We start from the raw sequence: 16,353 nt of genomic DNA, 5'->3' as shown, positions 1-16,353 counted from the left end.
TTCAGAGCTGCCGTCAGGCGATGACGTAAACACCAAGAACGACATAGTTCATTTACTTTTCCCAAAGGACTGATATTCACTCACGACAGAGGTGGTGAAAATTTATTAGGACGTATTAAAATTCCGAATGTCCGTTTCCTAACTGGATGTTCTCTCCATAAGTGCTATTAAAGTTTTGTTATTTCTACGGAAGCGTTGTAGAACAAAGTATAAAATGGCTGTCAGGATGAGCAAAACCAAGATAATTACAGTCGAACAGTCACAATGCTTCATACAGCTGCACCCAAAATGACATTTTGCACATACGTCTCTAAAACTGTTCATAATTACCAGTTTTATAAACAGGAAAGTCTTACATAGGCGAAAAAGAAACACCCAGTGAACATTCTTGCAGAAATGCTAATTCGGTAATTTGAGCATCCTGTTCAATGTAAATACCCCTTTCCTGTTTATCCCCCCTTCTTAAATAAATGTAAGACTTAGCATCAAGTAGCAGATATACAGCACAAGTAGTAAATCCCACTGCAAGCAGATAGTTAAGTAGCGTTTACCGCCAAGAACAAAGTAGTTAACGAAAAAGGATGGATGGTTCTTTCATCTCCCTATTACCTACTCAAAGTGCAAAATCCTTAGATGAAAAGTGGTGAATTGTATATTGCTACTCTACTGTATATTGCTATATACAGTATAGCAATATATCAACATAGCAATAGAAATATATCAACAAACAACCAAATACCTAAGTAATGAAAAACATCCATATAAACAATAAGTGCATGCCTGCAAATCTCATAATGCAATTCTGAAATCTTAGCTTTTAACACAGGCTGCAGGTTCTCCAGGAGAATTTGGATCAGCACATTTAAAGGCCAGTTTTTTCTTTGTCTTCATTAAATACGTCTCCTGCACTGTGCAGAATTTGCTGAGGACATTTGGGTTAGAAATACTGCACGACTACACTTTCATTAAGCCTACAGCAAAAAACAGAATGCAAATATATTGGTAAGAATGAAGAAACCAGGAAAGCCACTAAGATGTGATAACATAATCCTTGGGTTAAGAAAGCTTATGTAATGTAAAATGTAGAACTGTTCCAAGCCCTGTGTACTTTATTGTGAAACTGTAAAGATTAAAAACAGACAAACCAACACAGAGACAAAAGATCTGAGGGAATGGGCCATTTTATTCCAGCTCCAGTGAAATACAGAGTCATCTCCATAGACTCTCAAGGTTCACTTCTTGGATTAAAGTGCACAGAATGTTTTTCACAGCTTGTGTAAAAAAAATAATTAAATAAGAACAATAAAAAATTATAATTCACAGATAATAAAAAGACCACAAAGATATGATACATACAAAACATGATACAAGAGACTGGACAGAATGTAATTAAACAAGATATTAGCAATGATAAAAAATCTATACAGGCTTGTATTTATCATATAAAATAATTTAAAACAAACTAGCTGCAAGTCGTTGGCAAGGCTAGCTTAAAACAAAGGCACAGCTATGAGAGGTAATGGTCCTTTGTAAAGAAGAACTGTGGCAACACGCTCTTTAAAAATAGCAAGCTTTGCAAAACGTTCTAAACAGAGGGGAATTTTTTAAGGCGTGAAAGCCAACGGATGCTGATTTAAAATAATGTTGTGAAGCCTTCTCATATTTAGGCTCTCATATTTAGTTAACCTTGTGTTAACTTCAGAGAGCTCTGGGCAACGTAGTGACTTGTTTGTAAAACGTAGCAGAGGACCAGGTATCCAAAGGGGCTGGTACCCAAAAAGACATTCTCCAAAACAATCCTGCCAAACAGTTCTGGCACCAGCATGGACTAGTGGTTAGGACTCCGGAATGGAGTGGTTGCAGGTTGGAAGCACAGGTGAAATACCTGATGCTTCCTTGACAGCTCCATGCCCTGCTGTGGAATTGGGTATGAGGGCTGTCACTGTACATGAGAATTTGTTCTCAATGGATATTACTGGTAAAATAAAGGTATGTTTTGGCATAACATACCATCATAATGTTACTCCTGCACATTTATGTTTGGTTTAACATCTTGAGATTCCCATTCTGACTGGGGGCTTTAAATGGTTTTAATAAAGGAAGGCCTACAGTGGTTCTTCAAGAGGCAATGAAAGTTGGGGATTTCTTGAAAAGGAATCTGATGTGGAACTTTTGGGTGGAGATTACATGTACTGTAGTATCACAGACTGTCTTGACACAGAACATCTTAAACAAAGGATCTGTCTGCAGGCATTAGGAGGGCCCAAGGAGAAATTTTTCTGTCTTTCAATAGCAAACAGAGACAAATTGCATGTAGTTTTTAAAACATCCAATCTGTCTTACATTCAGGCTTACACCTTCTCAGAACGACCTTCTCTCCTCCTGGTTCCAAGCCCAGCAGCTGCAGGAGGAAGAATTCAATCAGGTCTTCGTAGATTTTTTTTCTCTGCCTATCAGCAAATTGCAGCGCACGCACAAATACATGATTGCTCTTGTTCTGCAGCCTCCTCTATTTTATGAGCAAGGTGAAATGCAGAAATACAACAACCAGAAAACAAAATGTACAGTGAAGCCAACTACATTATTAACATTGGCTTTATCTTTCATGAAAACCAAAAGCCAACATAAAACTTTTCTCTATCATTTGAACACCATTCAAATAAAAACAAAAATTGCAGGCACACAAGAAGAGCTTTTTTTAGCTCCTTTTTAAAAAGTGAAAATGACTAAATAAGAATTAAGTGAAAAACATGCCAAGTGCGTGTCTTTTCAGGCACACTGGAAACACTTTAAATGATCAAGCACAGAGCTGTGTTAAATGTTGGGAAAAGCCTCATGTGATGTGTTTGTATGCAGAATACACCTGCAATCAGTTCTGTTTGCTAATGGAAGATTCCCTGGAACCCACTTTTACTTTTAAAAATGTTCCTTCAGCGACTTGCATTCATTAAATAGCCAACGCCGATAAATCTTTCTCCAGTTACCAAAGAAAAAATGCCTCTAGGGCAGCTGTTCTCAAAAATATAGTGCAAATAAAATTCTACAGAAAGATTACAGTGGTTGCATTTATAGAGCAATGCGGTGGTTTTCTTTTCCTTTAGCTAGTCTCTGTTGTTCCTACAAACCTGCCATCCTTTATTTTGTTTAAGTTTGCTAAGGTTCACAAGTATAGCTTGGTTTTGAAGCAGTAGAAGTACTAACAACTAGCCATCATGCCATGCAGCTCATCCCAGAGAAAAGACTAGTATTGTACACGCACAGACATTTACAGACATATTTACAGTATCAGGCTTTGTAAACAGGAAACGGCTTGGGAGTAGTGAGAGACAGTTCAACAGCAGTGCTGTGGTTCTGGATCCTAAAAACAGGATTCAAGGGCCAGCCCCCAGAATGTTATTAAAAATGGCTAAATCAAATCTCACGAGTTTCATTTAAGTGAGAAGTATATTACACTCAAAACGTTTCAAGGAGAATGGAACATACCGAGTACATGCTGGAGTGAGAACTACAGTTAGTGCCTATCTGTGGAGCAAGGGGCTGCTTTTTGCACCTCTTTCACCTTTTAGTTAAGGCCAACAATGTGCTGCATGTAAATGTACATGTATTTACAAAGATATTCTAAAGGTCCCAAGACACAGACCCTCTGAGGAACTGGGCTACATTTTTAATTTGAGGAATTCCACAATTAGCTTCCTTCATCTTCAGATCCTTCCTTTCTAATGTTCCCATTAAAGATGCACAAGGCTAAGACATTAGTTAACAAGCAAAACGCACATCTCAGCACAATGCTTTCTCTCAAGTCACCTTGTTACTTCTGTGTCATTCACAGTAAAAGATAGCCTAGAGATCGAAAGCATGTCAGTCCTGCACTGTAGGGCATGCAGAGTGGCAGCTCCTGTGACTAATGTGCAGACTTGAGACGTCAAGTGATATTGTTTTAGTACACTGACGTACAACACATTGCAAGAAATTCCTCAATTGCAGGCAATTTAAAACAAGGGGAAAGCTTTAAAGAGGGCTATACAGAACACTAGAAGATACATTCCTTCATTTTCTTTACATTCCACTCTTCACCCTTCACAGCAGCAACACTAAACAGCTGCTGGGTACTGCAGTCACTTTGTTCTGTAAAACGCCAGTGTCTATTGCCAAGCAAGATATTGTTTTAAATCCAGATTTATTTTACATATAGCTTAATAAAAATATGGCAATGAAGCATCAATATATAAAATATTTCTGTACATATATCATATTTAAAACATTTACTGTACATGTTTAACAGATTATATACAGTCACCTGGGGGCCGAACATAAGAAAGGAGTTTTCAACTCCAGAGGAAAAGTAAAAGTTAAAAAATCATCTTTTTTCTGATGAAAACAAAGTCAAAATGTTTTGTGTATAAAGTCATAAAGAGTTTACCTATAAGACTTAAAGTCACAGCAGACAGACAAGGTCACTGATACACACAGCATGTGACACTGAGGAATTGATGCTGGAGTCACACTCACATTACAGATGAGAATCCTGTTTGATCTTACGATAGTACTAGTGCCACTGACATCAGAGAGCACAAATATATCTAACAAAGTTTACATTTTGACCCAAGTGGGCTGTTTACAATCATGCATTGTTGTTTATTATGCTACATTTTTTGTGTTCTGCAATGAGATCTGAAGCCAGTTTCAACTCACGTTGAGACATAAATGGGACCTTAATTTGTAGGATTACGCTGTTTCACAAATCATTTAAACTACAGTTGAAAGTCAAAGCCAAGTCAAAACTTTTAAATGACAATTGAAGACAGAGGATCTGAGGCTGTAGGAAACACATACCTTCAAACGATCCACGAACACTGGTGAAAACACATCTGCAACTGCAACACATATAGTGTTTTTCCCCAGATGTTTTCACACAATAATTTCAGTATTAGTATAACAATATCCATGACAATGACTGTATAATATGTATCTGGGGGTGAATATGTAACAAATCGGAATCTAACATTCAACAGGCTAAGACCGTTGTGATGAAGTGACATTCCAGGTTCATCTGATGTAAAAGTGCCTTTTGCTTATTAACCACAGAAGATCAGAGAACAATATTTTTTGTGTTCTAGATTTCCCCAGAGCAGACAGCGATGGTGGTCACCAGTGCCAACATTAACTACCTACACGTTGTGGGACAGCCGCCATTCTGGGGAGCTCTGGCTGACGTGGGCTTGGTCTCTCGCTGCGTCTTACCAACAGGATCCACACCCGTCCAGTCCCAGCCTGCTCCCCGCGGGGCAGGGCTATTCGGGATGCTCGGGATGCTCGGGGTGTGTGTGCAGCCCGTTCTCGGAGCGAGCGTGGTTCTCCCAGAAGGCCCGCTTGACCTGTTCCAGTTCTGACGTGAGGTGCAAGCGAATATCCAAGTGCATCTTCAGATTCTCCAGCCACTCCTCCAGCTTAGCAAAGGAAGGTCTAAAATAAGCACAGCATGGACAGTCATTCACCTGGGGGACACACGTGCCAGCATTGATATACAACCTGCACAGCTACAGGGAGCTGAGGACTTTATTAATACTCACAATCATCTATTTGCCATTAAAATAATTTCTGACTGCATTATCAGCGTATCAAGTAGGTCTTTAAAATCCCATACAGACTTCTGATCTATTCCAAATGTTGGAGTCATCAGTCACAGTATGATTGACCTGCAAATACTACACTATGATTAGGTTACATTTTTCCATTATTTAGGGTCACAATTCTCAACATAGGTCCTGTAGACTCACTACTGTATGTTGCTGGTTTTCACATGGAACTCATGTAATCTTTTGTGATTAAAGCCTTGTAAACAGTTCTTTAAGTTAACTCATATAGAGCTCGGGCAGAATGAAAACAAGACCACCCTCAGATCTCAAGAACCAGAATGCAGATTATTAGCCTCTACAGCCCAGTACAGGCAAAGAATCAGTAGTGCATGTCAAAGGTCTCTACACCTACACCTCAGTAGACATCAAGGTGTAGTAACGAGCAGAACAGAAAGAGCATATACAGTAAGGGTGTGTTGTTACTTAAAGTGCTTGAACACTGTTACTATGACTTTCACATATGGTTATAGGTCTTTCCAGGTGTGCCTGAGCTAAAATTAAAAGTTTTCCCACATCCTGAAACTCCAGCCACACAAGCCTTCTGGTACTGGTTTGGCAGTAAGGCCAGGGTGCGGGCTTAACCACCATTTACATCCATCGGCGTGCAAAAGAGAGAGAGAATCACAGCTGGTTGTGTAGGAGAAGACAACAAGAAAAATTCCGCCCTGGTCTGCATGTCTCTTGGCACAATCTGGGCAGATTCAGTCTTTAGGAAAAGGTATAAGGCTTATGATGACAGTGAACAGGAGGCATTTCTTTACTCAGACGGTTGTGGGGGTCTGGAGCAAGCTACCCAGCCTGTTGCTGAAGTGAATACCTTGACTTTCAAGACCTTGAGCTCAATGAGATCGAATGGCTTCCTCTTGTTGGAGATCTGTCTAATGCTGCTGCGCTCCTGACTGTTCTCGTGCCCTTCAGCCGAAACCCAAACTCACTGCGCAGGCTCAGCTAGGCTCAGGTTTGCCAGGGGCCCGGCTGGAAAGGGGGTGTAAGAGACCAGTGTCACTGCCCCTCACCGTTTCTCAGGATCCAGGTCGCAGCACAGGGCAGCAATCGGAAAGAAGGAGGGGGGGCAGTCAGAGGGACAGTAGTGGTCCAGGAATCCTTTCACATTCAGGCCGAAATCCATCGTCCGAGGCAGGTAATCCGGATCTGCATTCACCCTGCCGATAATCTGAAAAGGAGGAGCAGGAAACCACATTGGCCGACTGATCTGGACTTGCAGCTATAATCTGGTTCCTTTGTACTCTCTGGCACCACATCAGGAAAAGCCTCCTTTCATTACATGTGCCTGAAAATTACATGTATGAAACCACAAAGCTATTCTGAGCACTTCACATTGCCCCTGATGCAGATTAAATTCTTACCATATTGGAGCTACACATGAAAAAAAAACCCTGATGTTCCAAAATAAGACGGTATACAAAATGAAAGCTAGATGAAAGGCTGTCCTTATCCCACCAAGTCAATTGTTACATATCTTGCACAGTTTGTGCTGTAAAGCACTCACCTCACAGAGCATAATTCCAAAGGAAAAGACGTCTACTTTTTCATCATAGCTCAGCCCTGAAAGAGAACAAGTCAGATACACATCATAAAATGTAACAAGGGTGACCATTGTTACTGTACGTTCAGTTTCTTTACTCCCCTCCCATGCAAATGGAATGCATTTTTGGAAGTGGGTGTATCCCTACATTAAGTCTCTCTCTGGATTGGTTGAAGAGAGCGGTCCTGTTTTCAATGCCAGTACGGGACATCGGGACAAGAGAGGTGTAAGAAGAAGAGGGGTTGGGATTGTTGTGGCACCCATTTTAGTTTTCTGTTATAGCTTAGTTTAGTATAGAGTAGAAAGATAGCTTGCCGAAGACTTTTCTTTGGCTTTGGTATTTCAAACACAGCCTTGTACAGTCTGTCAACATGAGACATACATTTCCTTCAGCAATAAACTTAAGGTTTTCAGATGACACATTTGGATATGACAATCTATTAAGACCACAAAGGAGTTTGGTTTATATCCCCCAGATAACTACAGGCCTTTTGAGTTGCACAAAAGCTTGAAATGAGCAAAAACAGCAAATGTGTTTGCAAATGTGGACTCTACAGCTCACATACTGTAACATATGACAGTCCACTGGCAACAGGAGTGCATGCATTGTAGTTCAGTCAACCATTAATCACCTTTAGATCTCTTTTGAAACAGCATTGGAAATCTCATTACAAGAAGACCTATTATATGGCATTGAAAAAGCCAATTATGTATATAATTGCATCAGTATTAAAAAAAGAATGAGTGTCACATTTCAGTTGCGGCATTTCGTGTTTTTGAGCAGCTGTTCTGTGGCGTCCCCAGCAGGGTTCAGCCGTGAGAAGAGTTCCACCTTCCCTCCTTACCATGAATCATTTCGGGGGCCATCCAGTAGGGGTTGCCCACCACGGTGTACCTCTTCCTGCGGTCCTGCTTCTTCAGCCCAGGCAGCTTCCCAGCGGACAGCCTGTCCTGGTTCTTGTCTTCCACCATGAGGCGGGCCAGCCCGAAATCGGCCACAACCACACTCTTATTCTGTAGGGAGAGGCCAGGAAGGGAACGTCAGCTCTCTCTGCCACATCTCCGCTGCAGATCTCACACTTAAAGGGCTTTTCAATAACAATCCCATCAATTTCATTTTCTACTGCTGGTGCCATTTCTTTTTGCCTCCTTAAACTTTCTATATCCTGTTTACTAGGGCCTACAGTATGTCTGATTGTCCTACATTCTGTACGTTCTTGTTTAAGTTTTTATTATACTTTTTATTGCACTTCTTCTCACTACGTACAGAGTTGGGTTTTGAAAAGGCATTTTTGCTGTTATTACTAACCCAATGCAGAAGTTTAGCTTTTGCCATACACTCAATTTCTCTGTTATGTGCTGAATTTGTTAACAGCAGTGGTGCGTACAAGGGGTCTCCTCAGAACTACAGCAGGAGGCCTGTCCTCTACAGGAACATTAAACGCGCATTCTATTTCAGAAGTCAGTAAGAGATTCATTTTCAGTCTTCGCCTCACCCCAAAAGATTTTTAAAATAACTAACAAGGTGAATTCACTTTTGCCCTGACGGCCTGTCATTCCAGTCTTGTGAGTGAGCCCTTCTACTACAGTGAGACAGACACATTAGTAACGCAGCAAAACGTGCAGACAATGTTATACTTGCCTCCCGTACAAGACAGTTGTAGGAATTCAGATCCCGGTGAATGATGTTCATGGAATGCAGGTACGTCTAAAAGATAAGAAGCGGTATGTTAAGTAACGCATTGTGACTCAATCTTTTCTGAAAGGCATATTTCACGTGTTTTCAGCACAAGGAACAATTTATGGCAGGTCAAAGTAAATACCTTGAGGCATTATTCTATCTGTGTGAAAGCCCTGCACAAGAGAAAGATGACCGATTGCTGAGGATGGGCGACATTCAATTATCAGTGAGCTAGTCCTGGAGGTCACGTTGAGTAAGATGGACCAGCATTCACTGTGTGCAATTAGTGCATAGGAACACAAGAGGGCAGTGCAAGACAGAAAAGCACAGAAATGGCTTCCCTTGCTTAAAGGGGAGTACTCATTACAAAACACTTTTAACTTTTCTTTTTTCGTACCATCCTGTTCAATTACCATTCACAGAGAAGATACGCTACAGACGTTCTCTCATCAACATACCATTCCAGCTGCAATATCCTTGGCAAAACTCACTCTCTGCTTCCATGGATATTTGCTGTCCTAATTGAGAAAAAACAACACCATTAAAGAGTCAGAGCTCAGCATTATGGAATTACAGAGCTCACATACTGTATGATATTAAATTGTTCACCCTCTCTATTTCTGTGTACGAGCACAAAAAAAAACAAAAAACTTTTATTAGTCAAATTACATTACTTTCGCATCTTGTAAAGACATTGAGCTGAGGGGTTAAAACAACTATGAAACAACCAGGAGTCACTGAGCCAGTAACACAACTCTCTGAACAAGCGATTTCACTTCAACACCTGCCTCTCAGGCAGAGCGGGGCTGAAGACTAGTTCGAAGGCTGCCAGCACTAAGAGAAACGGCATTAACTCACCATCGTCTTAATCATTTCCCTCAGGGTCCCCCCTTTGATGTACTCGGCAATGAAGTTGAGCCTCTTGTCCTTGTACAGCACCCCGATGAACTTCAGCACGTTGGGGTGGTCCAGACAGCGCATGACCTTCACCTGAATTCCGCAGGGGTTAATGGAAGGGTTAGCACTTCCAGTTCATATTTCATTTTGTAAGTTTTTTTCTCCACTGAAATGCTGTAATGATTAGATAGTGCCACTTAAAAAACACCCCTGACTGCTGAAAATGAAGACATAGCTGTCCTGTCTTTGCATTTCTCTCCTTTATTTTATTGGAACAGATCCCTTCAGTTAAAATAACTTTGGCAGTGCTTAACGCCACATGAATGGCCATATAATAATAGTATTGCACAGGGGTAATTATCCCTTGTTTTGGATTTATGCAATTTGTTTGGCAAATCGTTGCTGCAGGGGCCATATTTTGGTCTTCACCCTCAGCTGTGGTGCTTTCACACCATAAATACAGTGTACAAGGTGGCAAGCAGAAACAACTGCAGTCACAGAGATTGCTTTATTTACAAGAACTCTACTGTAGCTCCTTTCTCTTGGTGAGTGCATTCTCTTAATCACCATTCTCAGAAGTCTTATACAACATGCTAGGAAGGTTACAGTGGTTACAAGGTTACATTCCATTCAGCTACACCTCTTTTGGTTGCTAGTAGCTAATGAATCCAAAGATCTCATCCAGCTGTTGCTTAAAAGAAGCTAGGGTATCTGCTTCAACATAGCTGGGCAGCTGGCCATTGGTTCTGATACTGCCCTTTGTATAAAGCAGTATCTCCTGCTTTTGGTTTTAAATGCACGTCTGTGTAGTTTCTACTCATGACCTTTGGTTTGCAAAGACGGACAGCTACAAACGTTAATCCATCAACACAACTCAATTATGTGGACATGGTGTGCAGAAGAAGACGTCAGCTTTCTGGGCCACTGGGAGCTTTTCTGCACAGATTTGATGGATTACATCTGAATAAGATGGCACAAAAATCCACACTTAACCAGAGTTACTTCGGGCTGGTAAGCTTGCTTAACAAAGTACTATTTTTTTCATAGCTTTGTAGGTTCTCTTTAGGTTAATTGACATACATGGACTGTAGTTCCAGCCTTATAAAGAAACCCCATCCCAAAACTAAGAAAAAACTCCAGAAAAGCAATACTGAGTGCAGGTGGGAAGTAGTCTCGGCCCAGGTGTTTATTTTAAAGTTTACTGAAAAAAGCAGGTTCCGTTCTTCAGGCCACATTCTTTAGAATCTGGCTATTCATGTTCTATGGATGATCTATAAACAGGCCAAGCCACTTCACAAAGCTGAAAATAGATTCAGCCAACACCCTCGAAGGAGAGCAGGAATGGGGTTGAGCTCTGCCTACAAAGCCTTTTTCTTTTTTTGTTGTTCTTGTCCTCGACACCTCACAAAGTCTATTGGAAGGAGCTCTAATGGCAGCAATGAAATACTGGTTTCTGGACTGAAAGCAACACTATCCTCGTCACACTGGACACCGTGCCCCAGGAAAGGGGTCTTGTCATACTGTACCTCCTTGAGGAAGGTTCTCTGAGTTTCATCGTCGAATCGGATCAGCTCTTTCATCACCATGACCTCTCCTGTCTCCCGGTGTGTCACCTAACAGGAAAAGGAAGTAGCATCAATAAAACTCACACCTATCATGAATCACTGAATTTTTTTTTGTGTGTGAGAACAACTCCTTATTGGAACTCTTTTTTTGCCCATCATCGGCATCCTGGAGAGGTTTAGCCAGGAGTATGGTCAGGTCCTACGTGTAAAAATTCAAACTGAGTTCGGCCATCCTTTGTCAATTCTCGAACGTCTGTGAGCAGTAGGTTATTGCTGAATTAAGGTCACGCTATAAGTAAATTTTACTATATACCAATTTTACTATAGAGCGTAAAATAAACTGCAGCAAATTTGAAAACATCCTGTTTTTCTGAAAATAAAACCGAATTATAGCCATTCCCAGACACCACTATTACAGGGATCTCCATCACACCCAGGACATAGGAATAGAAAGTGCATATTACAGTAGTTCAGGTGCGTAGTTGCATCAGCATGCGTAGGCTGCAAAGGAACAAGTAATTGGTTTACTCCATGCTGAAAAAAAGAAGAAAGAAAACACAACGTTTCAGCTGTGGAAACATTGTGTTTTCTTTCTTCTCTTTTCAGCATGGAATAAACCGATTACTTGTTCCTTTGCATATTACAGTATATGATTGAGCAAGACTGAAAAAGTAATATCTATGCTGCCATCTACTGTTAATCTTACATACTACAGTTCTTTTAACACATAATCCATAAAGTCCACGCCATTCAGCATATTTGTTTACCCATGACAAGATGAGGTTAAGCCTGAATAATTAGTTCATACAGCTTAAGGAAAGATAAAGGCTGGTGGACCTCAGAAAAAATAAAACAGAGGTTGTAAGAGAATAAGATGATTAAAAATGTAATGATTAAAAATGAGGGCGAGACCGGCAGCTGGTTTGCACTGCTGCTGCACAGCCCTTGAGGACAGGAGTGCATTCTGTGTGGCTGCATGTTCTTCCAGCCTCTGGAAGGGTTTTTGAGAAGTCTCCTCCCACGCTCCACGGTCTGGCTCAGTTTATTGCTATTTCTAAATGTGAAACACTGTCAGGCCCTCCAGGGTGCAGTCTGGCCTAGTGCAGGTTGCTACAACCCTTAGCAAGAGGAATAAGAGGCTTCCTGACAAAGGCTGGATAGATAAGACCATCCCCAGCAATGGGCCCTTGGAGAGAAACGTGCTCCATTGTAAATGCACATGGCAGACGGTGTGTCGGGAGCCCCAGGTACCTTGATGGCCTGGCCAAAGCAGCCCTTCCCCAGCACTTCCCCGTGGATGAGATCCGAGGGCCGGAAGATGCGGTGCGTCCGGTTGGAAACGACGCGCAGGGACTCGGAGCGCCCGATGTCCTTCCTTTGGGACAGAGGCGACGCCGCGGTACTGGAGCAGGGCGACTTGTCGATGCTGCAGCTGCGACTGGGCAGTGTGAACAAGGGGACCGAGGGTAAAAGAGGGGTCAGGGAAGATCATTAGAGACATAGGGAACAAACAGTACCTGAGTCAAATTCACTGTGAAACCATCATTTCCCAAAGTCAAGCCCATTCAATTAGACTCCTATCTTAAGCCACTTGACACTTATTTAAAAATCCACTTGCTACTTTATTTTATATAGAATGCTTTTATTTGACATCATATGTAAAGGGAAATTCAACTATATTTACCCCAATATTGCAAATCCATGTACAAGTAATTCACTTGTGCAAAACTGAACTCTCTCAACTATTACACATTTACTGTAAGGGGGGGACCACCTTCTCCTTGGTAAGTGTCACAGTGGAGTGAAGTACTGTCCTCCTTTGTGCTCTCTTGAAACATATCCATCTACAGTTCCTGTTGAGAAAGTCTTGCACAGAGTGCGGTGATTCTAGCGCTTTGTTCCCTGCTGCACTCACAAACCCCTAGAGCCCTTACGTGATCATACGGGATCGCATGCCCGCGACGTCGCTGTGGGGGGGGTGCAACACTGGCTTGACGGGGCTCCCCACGTCCGAGAGGGGGCTCGGGCCGTCCACCTCCTCCCCCGTGCCCGGGTCGTGGGGGTCATGCTCGATCGTGAGCTGCAGCAGGCGGCTCGTCTCCTGGATCAGCAGGTCAATCTGCGAGACGGAGACGGCAGGAGTCAGGCGTCAGACAGAACCCCCGCTTCAGCTACACCAGCTCCCCTGTCCCTAAAGGACACCTCTCGGCATCCAACCACAGGTACTGGAGTGCCATGAGACCCTAAATCTACACTTCAAAACCTACAGAACGCACTGCTGAGGTCAGAAGCGATGCATTGCCAGTCTCTGTTTTTAAAAAGCAAGACTCATTTTTATTTTCTCCCAAAGTACAGTACATTCATCTTTAGAACAACAACAAACAACAATAATAATTATTAGCATAATACAGCTTCACTGGTGTTTATGTGGAATGTATCCAGGACACAGAGGATGTTAATGACCATGTTGTGAAAACCTCAGTTTAATGTCTCATTCACAAGAGAGCATCTCCTGTAGCCCAATGTCTTCTTTTACAATAATGGGGCATTCACTCAGAAAATCTGTCCCAGAGGAGAGAAAGGGTACCACTCATCCACCAACACCACACAGAGCAAGAACCATGTTTTCCTTACAAGTCCCTAGATATCCCTAAAATGACCAGGCTCAACTTTGCATATTCTCTTTAATGCTAGTGAAATACTGAATTCTGTGACAGTTTCCATGGGACTGAGAAAGTGGGTTTTGCGCTTACCTCATCCAAAGGGACATTCCTTATTGGTGTCCCATTAATCTCCAGAATCCGGTCCCCGACATGAATGGAATTCTTCACATCTGGGCTGATGCATTCTGTGTCCACTCTAAACAGTCAAGCATATCGCAAGTGCAGGATACAATTAATAACTACAAATTCAATGTCATGCAAGCAGGATTACATAGCTGTTTGAGTTTTGAATGTTTTGAAAAGATACCCCAAATCACACCAGCAAGTTGCTTTGCAGCTTATACTTTGCTGAAGCCAAACTCTCATCAGAGGGCAGTACACTTCATCAATATTTAAACATTTTGCTTTGGTGATAAATTGCTAACGTGCTACTACTTTATTTCACTGATGCAAAGCACTTATACAGCTAGACATTTTACTGGGTGAAGTACCTTGCTCAAGGGTACAACCGCAGTGTCTCCCCTGGGATGTCAACTCACAACCATCCAGTTACAAGTGTGTGACCCTAACCACACTGCTGTCCCACATATACTGTATGGATTGTGAGGGATGTATACACTAGCAGTAAGAACTGTACAGTGTTGCCCAGTTGTTTAGATTTTGTAACAGAGAGGCAGAACCCACTAAAGCAACGGTGCACGTACTCTGAGACCCGGACAGTGTGGCTGTGGTCTGACCCGAAGCCGTTCGGACTGCAACCCTGGTCGATGGACACGGAGAAACCTCGCTTTCCGTCTGTGGAGGCTGGGATGGACACCAGGGTCACTGTGTGGGGGATCTTGGAACACGGGGTGTCTGGCAGGGTCACCGGAGTCACAATGGTCTGGTAGTAACAGTGTCCACTACAGACAAAGAGGAACATTAAAGATGGACTAGTGGAGGACTTGGTGTCGGAAACAATACATGCAAAAGACAGGGCAAGAAAACGTTTATTTCATCAATAATACATAAAACTTAGTTTTTATACTGTTAAATCCATATCTTGTTTTGCTGCAGTGGCATCATTCCAGAGTGTTACTGTAACCTATAACATGTTAGTAAAAGATATTGGTAAAATATCTTTCTGTGTCTGGCTCAACAGAATCTAATACTCATTATCAGATTCATCTTTAACAGATGAAGTGGCCAAGATAATTTTCTCATTAGTCACAGATTTTATTAAGGAACCATAAATAGTGTCTGGAATTTTAAAAAACGTCATTATCTCTCCATCTGTATCTTATCTATTAATCATTATTCCGGGTTGGCGGCACGCCACACAGTACTGCTTTGTATCTCAAATAATGTTCTGCTTCCTTGTTTCAGGAAGAGGTCTTCCTCATCAACCTGACCACTGTTCTAGATTTTCAGTTCTCTCTCAAGCTGCGCAGATATTGTCACAGAACCCAGCAAAGGTTGATTTACCACTCGTGGTATATACCACCCATTTTCTCTGAAAGTCTTAAGACATTCGTAATGATCAAATACAAAGCTACTGCTGTTTAATTAAAAGTTTTTTATCATCAGCACAAAGTCCCAGGCTCCAAAAAGGTTGGAATCCTTCAAGAAGTAGCTTGATATGATTCTGGGATTGATTAACTGCTGTAAAGCAAATGAGGAAGATGAAACCCCTTTTGTTTTTTTAAGCCAATAAGTGCTTAAATTTTTACACACTCAACTTGGATTCAGTGTGTCTTTAAGTCTTCGTTCACAGTGGCAACTCCTATATGCACGTGAGCAGAATGAGGAAGTGCAGGTAGGCTCCTCCAAGCTACTGTAACCACCTTCTGACCCATTCATCTTTGATTTGCCTACGAACCCCGTAGCGACTTGCAGGAGTTCAGTTCAGATTGGAGAAATGGTGCATTACTCACAGACAGCATCACAAGTTGCACAAACGCAGGGGCTACTGCACTGCTGCAAGAGCCCAGACCAAACTAGCTCAACTGCTGTGCACAATGGTGTCTCAGCACTCAAGGAGCTGCCGAGGTCTAATGACATGATCCAGAGTGGAACTCAAAACGTCTGCGACCAGCGCACTGAGAAACCACCCCCCCTTCCATTCTCCACCCCGGACCCGCGCTCACCAATAGAGCTTGGAGCGCTCAACCAGCGCGTAGGTGTCTCCATCTCCGATGAACGCCCGGCAGTTCAGACACGTGAAGCACTCTGGGTGATACTTCTGCTCTCCCGCAACCTGAGAGAAACAGCACAAAAAAGGAGCACGTGTCAGCGATGGCGCTTGCTGCAACAAACCAGCGATTCATAACCTCCCAAAAAAGTTTTCTTGGGTAATAAGTTGGAGCTCATCGATTAGGTCAGCAAA

The 16,353-nt window shown here is 42.2% G+C and overlaps 1 protein-coding gene across 4 annotated transcripts in view; it reads right to left on the bottom strand.

The window, feature by feature from the left end:
- Positions 1 to 1,163: 1,163 nt before the first annotated feature.
- The window catches only part of limk1a (LIM domain kinase 1a), a 63,425-nt gene continuing 48,235 nt past the window's right edge, over positions 1,164 to 16,353 (bottom strand). For all 4 annotated transcript variants that reach the window (XM_006641031.3, XM_015367537.2, XM_015367536.2 and 1 more), the window contains 13 exons: positions 16,115 to 16,224; positions 14,693 to 14,890; positions 14,079 to 14,184; positions 13,260 to 13,444; positions 12,577 to 12,763; positions 11,287 to 11,373; positions 9,722 to 9,853; positions 9,322 to 9,381; positions 8,825 to 8,890; positions 8,028 to 8,196; positions 7,147 to 7,202; positions 6,653 to 6,810; positions 1,164 to 5,463 (listed from right to left, as the gene is read on the bottom strand). In XM_006641031.3, coding sequence (XP_006641094.1) covers positions 5,292 to 5,463; positions 6,653 to 6,810; positions 7,147 to 7,202; positions 8,028 to 8,196; positions 8,825 to 8,890; positions 9,322 to 9,381; positions 9,722 to 9,853; positions 11,287 to 11,373; positions 12,577 to 12,763; positions 13,260 to 13,444; positions 14,079 to 14,184; positions 14,693 to 14,890; positions 16,115 to 16,224 — 1,686 coding nt within the window. In that variant the 3' untranslated portion in view covers positions 1,164 to 5,291. The remainder of the gene's footprint in view (positions 5,464 to 6,652; positions 6,811 to 7,146; positions 7,203 to 8,027; positions 8,197 to 8,824; positions 8,891 to 9,321; positions 9,382 to 9,721; positions 9,854 to 11,286; positions 11,374 to 12,576; positions 12,764 to 13,259; positions 13,445 to 14,078; positions 14,185 to 14,692; positions 14,891 to 16,114; positions 16,225 to 16,353) is intronic.

This window comes from Lepisosteus oculatus, chromosome 26 (assembly GCF_040954835.1).
Source record: "Lepisosteus oculatus isolate fLepOcu1 chromosome 26, fLepOcu1.hap2, whole genome shotgun sequence".
Lineage (NCBI taxonomy): Eukaryota > Metazoa > Chordata > Actinopteri > Semionotiformes > Lepisosteidae > Lepisosteus > Lepisosteus oculatus.
This window is presented reverse-complemented; position numbering and strand designations above follow the sequence as displayed.